The sequence below is a fragment of the Ursus americanus genome, chromosome 2 (assembly GCF_024610735.1).
Source record: "Ursus americanus isolate L20-20 chromosome 2, mUrsAme1.1.p, whole genome shotgun sequence".
In the NCBI taxonomy this organism is placed as follows: Eukaryota; Metazoa; Chordata; class Mammalia; order Carnivora; family Ursidae; genus Ursus; species Ursus americanus.
The window spans coordinates 92,004,857-92,017,366 of NC_142128.1; the positions used below are offsets into that span (position 1 = coordinate 92,004,857).

At 33.9% G+C, this 12,510-nt stretch overlaps 1 protein-coding gene across 2 annotated transcripts in view; it reads right to left on the minus strand.

Moving 5' to 3' along the window:
• RABGAP1L (RAB GTPase activating protein 1 like) overlaps positions 1–12,510 on the minus strand; it is a 716,315-nt gene that overhangs the window by 632,608 nt on the left and 71,197 nt on the right. For both annotated transcript variants that reach the window (XM_045811376.2, XM_045811377.2), the window contains 3 exons: positions 11,755–11,935; positions 9,516–9,708; positions 894–1,104 (listed from right to left, as the gene is read on the minus strand). In XM_045811376.2, the coding sequence (XP_045667332.1) occupies positions 894–1,104; positions 9,516–9,708; positions 11,755–11,892 (542 nt within the window). In that variant the 5' untranslated portion in view covers positions 11,893–11,935. The remainder of the gene's footprint in view (positions 1–893; positions 1,105–9,515; positions 9,709–11,754; positions 11,936–12,510) is intronic.

Sequence of the window (12,510 nt, forward strand, 5' to 3'; positions counted from 1 at the left end):
GCTTATATTCTAGTGAGGAAGTTAGACAATAAACCAAAAAGCAAAAAAATATAAATGCCAAGTCAAAGAAAGTGCCATGAAGGAGGAAAAAAAAAAAAAAGGCCCAATAACGGGAAAAAGAGGAACAGTTACGTGTGATTCGATCAAAGAAGGCTTCTTTTGATAAAATGTCTGAAATGAAACTGTAAAGAAGCCAAAAAGCCACTGGGAAACTAAGGAAAGATTGCTTAGGCAAAGGAAAGAGAATACACAAAGGTCCTGTAGTAGGAATCATGATGTTTGAGAAAGTACAAAGCTATTATGACTGGAATGTAGTGAGTGAATATAGAGCAAGATAGAAGAGAGGTAAGGAGAGAAGAGAAGTGTAAAAGATCAGGTCAAGGCAGTAGTTTATCAGTGGCCAAACATGGTAAGGATTTTTTAATATATAATCACAAGTGTGACTAGAGGCCACTGAGTGTTGGAGAACATGATCTGATTTAAAAAAACTCAAGAGTCAGATGACAGTATTATTCCTAATTAAGCATAAGAGAAAAAGCCATTTTGCTTCTTCCCAGTCTGTTGTAAAAAGTATAAAATCTATGGCTCACTCTAATTCTTAAACCGCAGTTATATGACAACGGGAAGGCAGGTTTTTATGTTCCTTCTGAATACAGAAACACAAATTATAGGTATGTTTAAAGTTCTATTTCCATTTATAATATTCTAAGCATAATTTTAGAAAAGCCTCTCATAAATAAGCAACACAGTATAAGACTAAACATGTTTACTTCTCATCTCTGCAGAGTAAAAGTGAATTCACAGTAAGTCCTAAGCCTGATTAATGATATAACATCATCCATGTAAGAAATTTCATACATGTCTAGGGGAAATAAAAAAAGATTAGAGCTTACCTCACAGAACCTTCTGGAACATTTGGCACATACAGAGTAACAGGAAAGGGGTGCTGACTGGAAGATTTCATAGTTGCCATCGCCCGTAAAGCCTCTACTTCATTACGTGGGGAAGAAACCTTCATACATCCTAAGTAGGTCAGTTTGTTAAATAAAACACTATCTTCTTCAGGTAATCCACTTGGAGAAGATGGTCTGGGTGTAGAAATTTCTGAAGAAAAACACACACATACCCACTCAAAAGTTAATGGAAAACTTCACCATATAATTTCACTTACCACCCAAAAACAAATGAAAAACTGCAAACAAAATTTTGGTCTGTGTTTTCACTTCTTTTGATGTTTATGCTACATCTTAATTCGGAGTTCTGAAATTTTGTACTTTCAAAGCCTCTCAAAGCGTTACCTTCCTTAAGCTATAACTTCTTTAGAGGAAAAGAAAAAAAAATTAAGTTTTTATTTAAAAAAAATCAAAAATACAGAGTTCAAATGATGTAGAAAAAAACTACCCTAAAGGCAGGGTGGGAGCACCTGGATGGTTCAGTCAGTTAAGCATCTGCCTTCAGCCCGGGTTATGAACTCAGGGTCCTGGGATCCCGCCCCAGGTCAGGCTCTCTGCTCAGTGGAGAACCTGCTTCTCCTTCTCCCTCTGCCCCTCCTCCCTACTCGTGCTCTCCTGTCCCTCTCTCTTTCTCAAATAAATAAATAAAACCTTTAAAAATAAAATTAATAAAGGCAGGGTGAAGTAGCCTAAAAATAATGAGGATTAAATAAAACTAAAGTAAGTTGAAAGTCTGTCTTGGCTATAAAGATCCTGCATAGCACCAAATTTATTAAGGAGCCCAACATCCCAAGAAAAAGTAAACAACATTAAGATGTAACATCTCAAACCAAGAACAACAAAAGCAATCCCTTTTTTGGCTCCTTCCTGGCTTGTTGACCTCTATGAACTATATAAGTATTCCAATGGATCCTATGATTGCTTCCTATGATCCTATGATTGCTTCCCCTAATTCTCCTCTCCCTATTAATGAGTTTCCTTGGAAAAAAAAAAAGAAAGAAAAGAAAAGAAAAGAAAAGAAAAGAAAAGAAAAGAAAAGAAAAGAAAAGAAAAGAAACAAAAAAAACCCTGTTCACTTTAGAAAATTCTAAGCACAGCATGCAGCAAAGGCCTACTGTGGTTAGAGAGTATCTATCTGCATGTATCAGGTACTATTAAATTCTGCCTTTGCCACTCTCTCCATCCCCACCTGAAACCCACACTGAGCTAGTCTCCACCTCTTCCCATTACCCATATTCAAGCATGCCTGTCTCACCCGAACTAGATCCTTGCACCAGGCTCAAATCCTCATTACCAGGATTCCACTTAATAGGATATTAATAAATAATTCACAAGAGCCATTTCCAGCTCCTGAATATTATACTATAACAACCTCACCACCTACTTTTCTTCTATTAAGAAACTAAACCCATTCAAAATGAATTACTTCATCTACCATGTTCTTCAATCACTGAAACATGTTTTTTCCCCTTTTGAATCAGTTCAATGTGCTGTATTTCAAAAGGGATAAATTTAAAAAAACAAAAATACATGTTAAGGCTGAATGCTAACATGTCTAGACTTACTATATGTGTTTTTTGTTAACTTAGCAAGCACACAACAGTTATTTGCAAGATCCTATGATTAAACCATGTTTCAGGAACTGATGAGCATGGGAGATAAAGTAGTTCAGAGGTCTAACTTATATGTAGTTGGAGTCTTACTAAAAAAAATAACAGAAAAAAGAGGCAAAAAAGCTTTTTGAAAAAAAATATTCTACTAATCTGTGTAACTGACAGATTCATATAACTCTGTAAACCCCAAATAGAGAAACAGTACAGAAATTGATCCCAAAAAAGACAATGACAAAATAAACAGACAAAGCCTTCAAAATAACTATCATAAATACGATTGAGGATTTAAATAAAAACATCTAACAAAACAAGGAGAAAAAATTAAGGACAAAGGACCAAAAGAAATTCTAGTGCTAAAAAATGTAAGATGTGAAATCAAATACTCCCTGAGCAGCTATAACAGCAGATTCTAAATTGCAGAAGAAAAGAAGAATGTTACAGAAGTTCCTTGGGATAAAGGAAAATGATACTAGAGGAAAACTGAAGAGCACCAGAAGTCATAAATATGAGGGCAAGATTTTCTCTTTGCTTTTTCATTTCTTTAAAATATAACAGATTTTTAAAAGTGAAAAAATTGTACTTTGTAGAATTTGTAACATATGTAAGCAAAATGAATGATAACAAAAGCATAAAGTCTGCAAGAAAAGAAACGGAAGATCCTCACAGTATACATGAAGTGGTATATTATTAAAACATACACCTATTAAAGACTTGAGTTGTAAACCTCACAGCAAGCACTAAAATAATAAAACAAATTATACAATTTGTATACGATTGTATACAATTATACAGTTAATATACCAGTAATGGGGATAAAATAAAATATTAAATAATATTCAATCCACAGGAAATCAGGAAAAGGGGGAAAAGACACAAAAAACAAAAGGGACAAAGAGAAAACAACAAGAAAGTAGGTACACTTATATCCAAACATGTAAAAAATTACATTAAATATAAATGGTCAAAGACAAGGGTCACAAGCTTTTTCTATAAAGGGCCATATTAATAAATATTTTAGGCTTTGTGGACCAAGAAAAAATTGGGGTATTATGCAGGTAGTTATATAAAAAGAAAGAAATGGCCTTCCACAGTTTTTTTTTTTTTAACAAAATTCAAAACTTAATTTATGGATACTTTCAATTTGAATTTCATATAACTTTCATGTGTCACAAAATATTATTCTCCTTTGACTTGTTTTCAACCCTTTAAAGATGTAAAAACAACACTTACCTTGGAAGCCATACTGAAAACAAGTAGTGGGTAGGGTTTGGCCCATGAGAAGTAATTTGCTGACCCCTGGTCAATTAAAAGTTCATCAGACTGGATAAATAAAGAAAAGCTCAACTAAATGCTATCTACAAGAAACATACTTTAAGACACAAAGAGACTAGAAATAAATTTCTTTTAAAAAATAGACATACCAATAAGCACTAGTTATAAGAAAACTATTAATATCAGAAATATTAGACTTCAAAACAAGGAATGTTAACAGGGGGAAAAGAGACATTTCACAATGAGAAAGGGTCAATTCATCATGAAAACATAGTAATTTTAAGTGGTTATGCCCCCTAACACCAGAGCTTCAAAATACCTAAAGCAAAAACTGGCAGAACCAGTCAAGCTGAAGTACTAAGACTGCTATAGATTATCTCTTTACTAAAAACACTGAACAGGACATAAAAAGTACATAAAAATTCTTTTTAAAAAAGTAAACAATAATTAAGATTAAAGAGAAGAGTCAAAACTTGAAGAACTACCAGTATAGTGTTGAGTTTCTTTTTTCCCCCCCATCTTTTATCTCCCAGATTTAACCTAAGGGCAGTCCCAGTTGCAGAACTGTACCAAGAACAACAAAACTGTAAAAGAAATGTGCCTGCAAACCAGACAGTGTCTGGGGAATTATGACATGTTTTTGGTTTTGTTTCCTCTCTCTCTCTTTTCTCTCTCCCAGTTCTACCATAAGGCCAGCCCCAGTTATAAAGCTGCACTGAAATGGGGGAAAGGGAACGGGGGGGGGGGGGGCAAAGACATCTCAAACTTAGAGGAAAAAACCCATCTGAAAGTCTAGAACACTGGAGCAAATGGGTACACTCCTGTGACTCAAAAATAGAAAAGGAAACCTCCACTATTTTTTTCTCTTTTCTCTTACCACTTTGTCCTAGAGTAGACTCCAGGCATGCAAGACTGCTAGACAGCACAACAAAACAAAAACTCTAAGTGAGAAATCTGTCTTTCTGCTCAAATGGGCTCCAGGAACCCAGAGTGTAGGAGAAATCCCAAGAAAGAGAGTTGAGGAGAAGGTAATCCCTAATTTTGTATATGAATTAAGACAAGTTTCAGGCTCACCACCATGCTGTATATGTGTATAACAAACCAAAGAAGCACAGCAAAAGTTCTGCGAAGTGAAGTGACACTGGAACCAGAAAGGAAAATAAAACTTGCAGTCTGGACATCACCAGGTAGACTGCCTGCTAAAATAAAATAAAACCAATGTTCTTCAGAGGATTTTATGGAAAAAGAATCTCAAAACATAAGATTCAGAAAGTCTGGAAAATAATCCAATTAAAAAGCAAACAAACAAACAAACAAAAGAACAGAAAAAGGTAACCAACTCTCAAGGGAAAGAAGAATCAACAGATACCAATCCCAAGAGTATGCAGTTGTGGAAATTATCAAGGACTTTAAAATTGGTGTTATAACCATGCTCCATGATATAAAGGTGAATACACCTGAAATGAATGAAAATATTGAAACCCTTGGCAGGGAAACAGAAAACGAAAAAAGAACCAAAGTAAATTTAAGAATAGAAAAATAGAATATCTAAAATTAAAAATTCAGTAGAGGGGCTCAAAAGCATGGAGAGTGAAGAGTCAGTGAACTTGAACATAGGTCAAAAGAAATTTCCTAAACTGAAGAACAGAGAGAAAAAATTGGAAAAAAACAATGAAGAGAGCCTCAGAAAATGTGGAATAATATGAAAATACCTAACATTTTTGTTGTCTGACTCCTAGGAAGAGAAGAGAAAGTGACTGATGCAGAAAAAAAATATTTCTAAGACATAATGGCTGGAAACTTCCCATATATGGTGAAAGATATAAATTTACAGATTCAAGAATCTCAGTGAACTCCAATAAAAATAAAAAACAAAAAAAACAAACCCATATAATCAAACTGCTGAGAAGATAATAAAAAGTATACAGAAAAAAACAGCATGTTACAAACAGAGAAACAATGAATATTCAAAGGAGTGCATATTTCTCAACAGAAACTATGAAAACAAGAATAGAATAACATATTTAAAGAGCTCAAAGAAAAGAACTACCTAAATGCTTTTCAAAAGGACATTGCCCCATAGACATCTCCAGGATCTACTACTAAAGCGCTTCAATGGAGGTGAAAAGCCTACACCCTGCCCCACACCCATTTTATGCAGATGTGTACTGTAATTATTGGGCTTGGACCTAGAAGTTTATGTGATTTTATTTTCAGGTACAATATTTCCAATACCACTGAGGAGGAGGAGGAGGAGGAGGATAATGAGGGGAGGAGAAGGATGGTATTTTATTTGGTACTTACTTTGTGCCAGGCATTTTACAAAATACTTAAAAGTGAATGATGTTATTTAATCCTCCTTTATCCCTATACGGTAGATTCTATTTTATCTCTATTTTACAGATGAGGAAACTAAGCATTAGAGAAGTTAAATAACCTGACCAAGGTCATAGAGCCATAGACAGAGCTTGCGTTCAAACCCAGGTCTGAACTTCAGATATGATGTCTTAACCTCTATGAAAGGTCTACAATAGGATGAATTAAAAGAACAATGTAGTTCTCATTCTGCATTTAATTATACAAAATATCAGCTCTTCAAGGGAAGAAACTGTTCTACCCTCTTTTTATTCACAGCACTTATTAACAGTGTCTAAAAGACTAGACAATATATATCAAATGAATTAATCACTAAATAAATGAAAAAATTTTAAGGCTAGTAATCCTTTCAGCAACCTATCATGGAAACACACACCATCCTGGGTACCACCTAGTCCCTCTCCCATCCACAACTAAATGTATTATAACTGCAGCCTTCATGTAGACAAAACTCATTGGTAACTGTCCAATTATGACTAGTGGAGATCCTGAGTTAAGCAGGCAAATAGCAAAATATTTTTACCAATGCAACAGTTCTAGACCTAGTAAAATCACACACCAGTGTAAGGAATTCATTCCCACTTAAATATAAATTCAGCCCTATTCAACTCATACTTCTTTAACACCATCATCCTTGCCTCAGCAGAAAGAGTGGCAAAGAGTGTAAGAAGACTCATCTTTGCATCCAAGCAGTATTTTAGTACATTGCAATAAACTAGCAAAGATTCTCTGTTCAAGCTGCATCCAAGCAGCCAGGATATAAGATCATCAAATGACAAAATTGAATAAGTTATCATGATGTTTAAACAAAAGCTTTTATCTGTCTAGTTTTATAACAAAAACCAACATACCTTCTAGTATGTTCACTCTAGGCTAACATTTAAATCCAGATGATTTCCAGACAGTTCCTTGCCATTGAAGTTATGTGTCATTTTAAACCAACCACAATAATTCTGTTAAGCAAAACTGTGTTGACTGCAACTAGGAAAAGTCACCTGAAATGTCTTGTCTTAGTCTGTTAAGGCTGCTATTAAAAAATACCACAGGCTGGGTAGTTTATAAACAGCAGACATACGTCTCACAGTTCTGGATGCTAGAAAGGCCAAGATCGAGGCACTGGCAGATTCAGTGTCTGGTGGGAGCCCACCTTCTGGGCCATAGACAGCATCTTTTCACTGTGTCCTTAGAGGAGGAAGGGACAAGCTAGTTTTCTGGGATCTCTTTTATAATGGCACTAATCCCAAACATGAGGGTTCCTTCCACCTTCATGACCTAATCACTCCCCAAAGGTCCTACCACCTAATATCATCACCTTGAGGGTTAGGATTTCAACGTGAGTTCTGAGATGGACAAGAACATTCCAATGTTATACTATTAAAAATAAAAACTAAAAATATATAACTAGAAAAGAATGCTAAAAACTTACTTATAAAGCAAAGGAAATTTCTTCTTATCCGAGACTGTCAGTGAAAAATACATTTTTAAAAATACAGTTAGTGTAATAAGTGTTGAGAAACAAAAAAGTACACAGTACATGGGTCCCTACCATATATACTTAGAATCATAAGCCATTGCAAAAATTAATTCCAACAACCCATCAGAGCTACATTAGAAGATTAAGAGGTATTTCCTCCTTTCAATTAATGTATTAACCAAAATATAACTATATAAATGTGATACTGGTATGCTCTGGTATGCTTTTTGGAAGGGGTGGAGATTTAAGAAATTCAAAAGATAAAGCAAAGCACAATGAGTAATAACTGTTTCTAATCCTGTATTTTTAATTAAAATATATATACATAAATGTTTAGCTTAAGTTCCCTTGAACTTAATCCTAGCTATGAGTTTGACTATATATTGAGACCTATGAGTATTTATAGTGAGTCACTAACACTAATGGTCCAGTTGGAGGAAACCCCATGAGTATGATATCTGGTTTTTTAATGTTAAAATGTGTTGTCTAATAATTTAATTAAAATGCAGATCAAAGCAAAAAAAACCATTTATTATGGTACCATTCTCATTCAGAAGATTTAAGTATTTATGTATTAAAATATAACTTTCAGGGCACCTGGGTGGCTCAGTCAGGTGAGCATCTAACTCTTGATTTCAACTCAGGTCATGATTTCAGAGTTGTGGGACAGAACCCCATGTCAGGGTCTGCACTCAGCAGAGAGTCTGCTTGAGCTTCTCTCTCTCCCCCCCCCACCACATGCACACACACATGCTCTCTCTAAAATAATAAAATCTTTAAAAAAAAAAAAAAGAGTTATATATATAAACTTGATTCACTAGGAGTACATTTTGTGTATAGTGTTAGAGCCATCATAGCCACATTGTGTAGCACTTTGACCTGTATCTATACTTACCCTATAGCAACATTCAGAAATGGATCATTAGCCCTAAGTCAATCAGGATAATCTCATCTTGTTTGTCATTGTGACTTATTTCAGGGTTTAAATGTAACCATCAGTTACTATCAGTTCTGGTGATTCCCCGGATTACTAGAAAATGGTTCCACCTAGTAAAACTCACAACTTTTGTTCAGTAGGTAAAAGAAGAAAGCCTTTCTCTCTGCCACCAGCCATGAATAAATCACCTGGCCCTACTTACCAGTTTCTGGGTCTAACTACTCTTGGACCATAAAGGAAGCCAGTTAGAGAGAAAGGTGACATGGAGAAGACCAAAGTGGAGTAGCTTACAAAAAAAAACACTATCAGAGCCCAGATCAAACAACACCTCTACTGTTCAAACCAGCTGAAGTAGGAGTTGGCTTTGGTTTGGTTAGGCTTTTTTTGCACCAAAAACCATTTTGCATAATAAGCTGGTATTTCTATTATAAATCCTGCTCAATCATGGATGTATTTAGTATTTAACAGACTGACTGAATTATTTTACTTCAAATTTTCATAAATGATAATTTGAAATAACCACAGTCAAACTGAGTAAAAAGGCACATCATATGAAAAACAGTGTCCATTATACTATTTCCTGATACCCAAGAATTTATTCAATTGTTCAGTATTTACTGAGTGCCTACTATGTGCCAAGTACTAGAAGTAAAATAAAGACCCAGACATAGTCCCTGTTCTCAAATAACACTGACATTGACTTTACATGTAGAAAAACAAACAAAAACATAAGAACCAAAGTGGGAACTCCTGACCAGAACCAAAAACTGGTGGCTGGTGGCCGTGATCTTAGAAAACAAAGCTAACAGGATTTTTAAATTTTTGTCTTAAAATTTTCATGATCACTTTATCCTATTTCTCTTATGGTATTTAAGAGTTCGATACAGTACCTGTATTTGATGGATCCAAAATTAACTGAAGAGATGGCTTATTTGTTTGGCTGGCTGAAACATCTCCAAATGAATGGTCTGAAATCTCAGTGGGACTTTGACAATCAACAAGAAGACTACTTTGCCCTTTCTCAGAATCTCTCAAGATCTCTTCCATGGCTTTTTCCAATTGTTCATCACCATTAGAAACTATCTATAGGCAGAGCAAGATAATTCTGTTTCAATCATGATTTCTGGGGCTTAATGAAAATATTTTATTTCTAGAAGAAATTAAAACAAGCTAAATTTTAAAGTTAAATGTAAGTTAGTGAATACCAAGAATTTATACAGTTGCACCTAACTATATCTAAGATATAATTTACAGAGATTTTTCTTTCTTTTTCTTTTCTTTTTTTCCATAGGAACACATTCTCGAAACCAGGTAACATTAAATTTAAGTGTTTTAAAGGGAAAAACAGGTAAGTTTAAATGAAGTATCTACTCTCTTATTTAAAAGGTCATATTTCTTGTTATCATAGCATAAACATATCTGTGATTGCTTTGCAAAGTTTGCTTGCTGCCAAGAGAAATAATGGTAATTTCCTCACATTTAAGTTGACTCATCCTTCTCTTAAAAGCAGGTGAGACACAAAGCCTAATAAATGTCTTAAACACATTAATACTAAAATGTAGATATTTAGGGGTGCCTGGGTGGCTCAGTCATTAAGTGTCTGCCTTCAGCTTAGGGCATGATCCCAGGGTCCTGGAATCGAGCCTGGCATCAGGCTCCCTGCTCTGCTGGGAGCCTGCTTCTTCCTCTCCCACTCCCCCTGCTTGTGTTCCCTCTCTCTCTGGCTGTCTCTCTCTCTGTCAAATAAATAAAATTTAAAAATCTTTTTAAATAAATAAATAAATAAATAAAATGTAGATATTTGAATAAATTTAAAATAGCCATTTCAATACAGATATACTTAAATTTAAATAAAACCACTGATTGTTTTAATATACTTAAATAAAGTTATATATCCTCAACATAGTATAAATGGGTATTTAATAATTTTCATAAAATTTTATTAGATTAATACATACTTTTGATGCCATACTTAATACTAAATAAAAGTCATAAACAATATGTAGCACTTTCGACTAGTTCCTCTTTTCCTATTTCTAGAAGATGGGTTATACAATTCTCATGCATGTATACCTGGGTTTGATTCTTTTTCTTTGAGTTAGGAAAGATAACGAAAATGAAAAACGATCATTTTTGTTTTAATAAAAATTCAACTACTAAAAATATAAGACATATGCTTTAAAAATATTCAGACAAGCCAACTGTTAAATCACATACTAGAATGTTACAAGTTGATTTAAAACACAAACCACAAAGTTGTTTCTGAAGTAAAAATAAAACATAACTTTTATATAATTAACTTTAAAAACTCAGCGATTGGGGTGCCTGGGTGGCTCAGTCGTTAAGCATCTGCCTTCAGCTCAGGGCGTGATCCCAGGGTCCTGGGATCAAGCCCCACACCAGGCTCCTCTGCTGGGAGCCTGCTTCTTCCTCTCCCACTCCCCCTGCCTGTGTTCCCTCTCTCGCTGGCTGTCTCTCTCTCTGTCAAATAAATAAAATAAAATAAAATAAAATAAAATAAAATAAAATAAAATAAAATAAAATAAAATAAAATAAAATAACATAAAATAAAATAACATAAAATAAAATAACATAAAATAAAATAACATAAAATAACATAACATAAAATAACATAAAATAACATAAAATAACATAAAATAACATAAAATAACATAAAATAAAATAAAATAAATAAAATAAATAAAATAAAATAAAATAAAATAAAATAAATAAAATAAAATAAAATAAAATAAAATAAAATAAAATAAAATAAAATAAAATAAAAAACTCGGCGATAAGAAACACAAAACTACCCAGATAATGGTTAAATCATATGTAAATCTAAGTCTAATACCCCAATTGTCCTTTTCTATTTTCCCTTCTATTCCTTCTTTCTAAAATTCTGAATTAAAAGATAAATAACCAAAAGCAAAAAATTTAAAAAATACACAAACCAAATAATTAGCCTCTGTATAAATCAAACACTGATGCTATTCAAGGTCAACATTTAAGAAAAACCTCTGTATTTTACACATCTCTTGAGATCAGTCTCACCTCATGAAGAAAAAAACTGTAATTTAAAATAGTATCATTTGGAGAGAAAGAAATGAGGAAAGAAAAGAGAAATACCTTCAGTTCAGGTTTTTCATCATCTTTTGTAGAAGTATCATCTGCATGCTGAGGAACCAAAACAAATTCTTCACTGTTCAGCGTAGCCACAGAATCCGATGACCCACTAACCTTCTGTAATGAAGCTCTGACCTCCATTTCAATTCTACAAACTTCTCTTTTCACATCCACCTGGTCAAAACTACAGGGATTAAAAACAAACAAACAAAAACCTATGAATAAAAACATGGACTAATAAGTACCTGATCAATATTCAGCCTTTAAAAATGGTTCATGTGAAGAATTCTGCTGGCTAGAGAATTATCTCAGAACTAGGGAGGCTACCTTCTTGGACTGGGCCACATAATGGAAATGTACTCTCTTCACCCTGAGTTTCCTGACTAAAAGAACCATATTGTTCCCTGAAAAACAATACAAACCCTCCCACATCACAACTAAGTAGATTTACTACTGTTTGACTTTGTATTCCTCCTAGAAATATTACTTTTGTTCTTTTTTAATAAATAGAAGTATGATAATAGAAACTAAATTCACACACACACAAATATTCACTGAGATTACTTTATAATTAAATCCAAATGTTTCCAAAAACTTATCTCCTCAAGACCAAGTATTGTACCTTAAAATATCTCATCTGTGTCACTGAAGTTGACTGATTAATAAGGAATTCAACACCCTGAGCCATGTATCTTCTTTTCCAGACACATTACCACTTATCAGCACAAGGAGGGGGAAAAGGCCAAGACTTGCACGTCT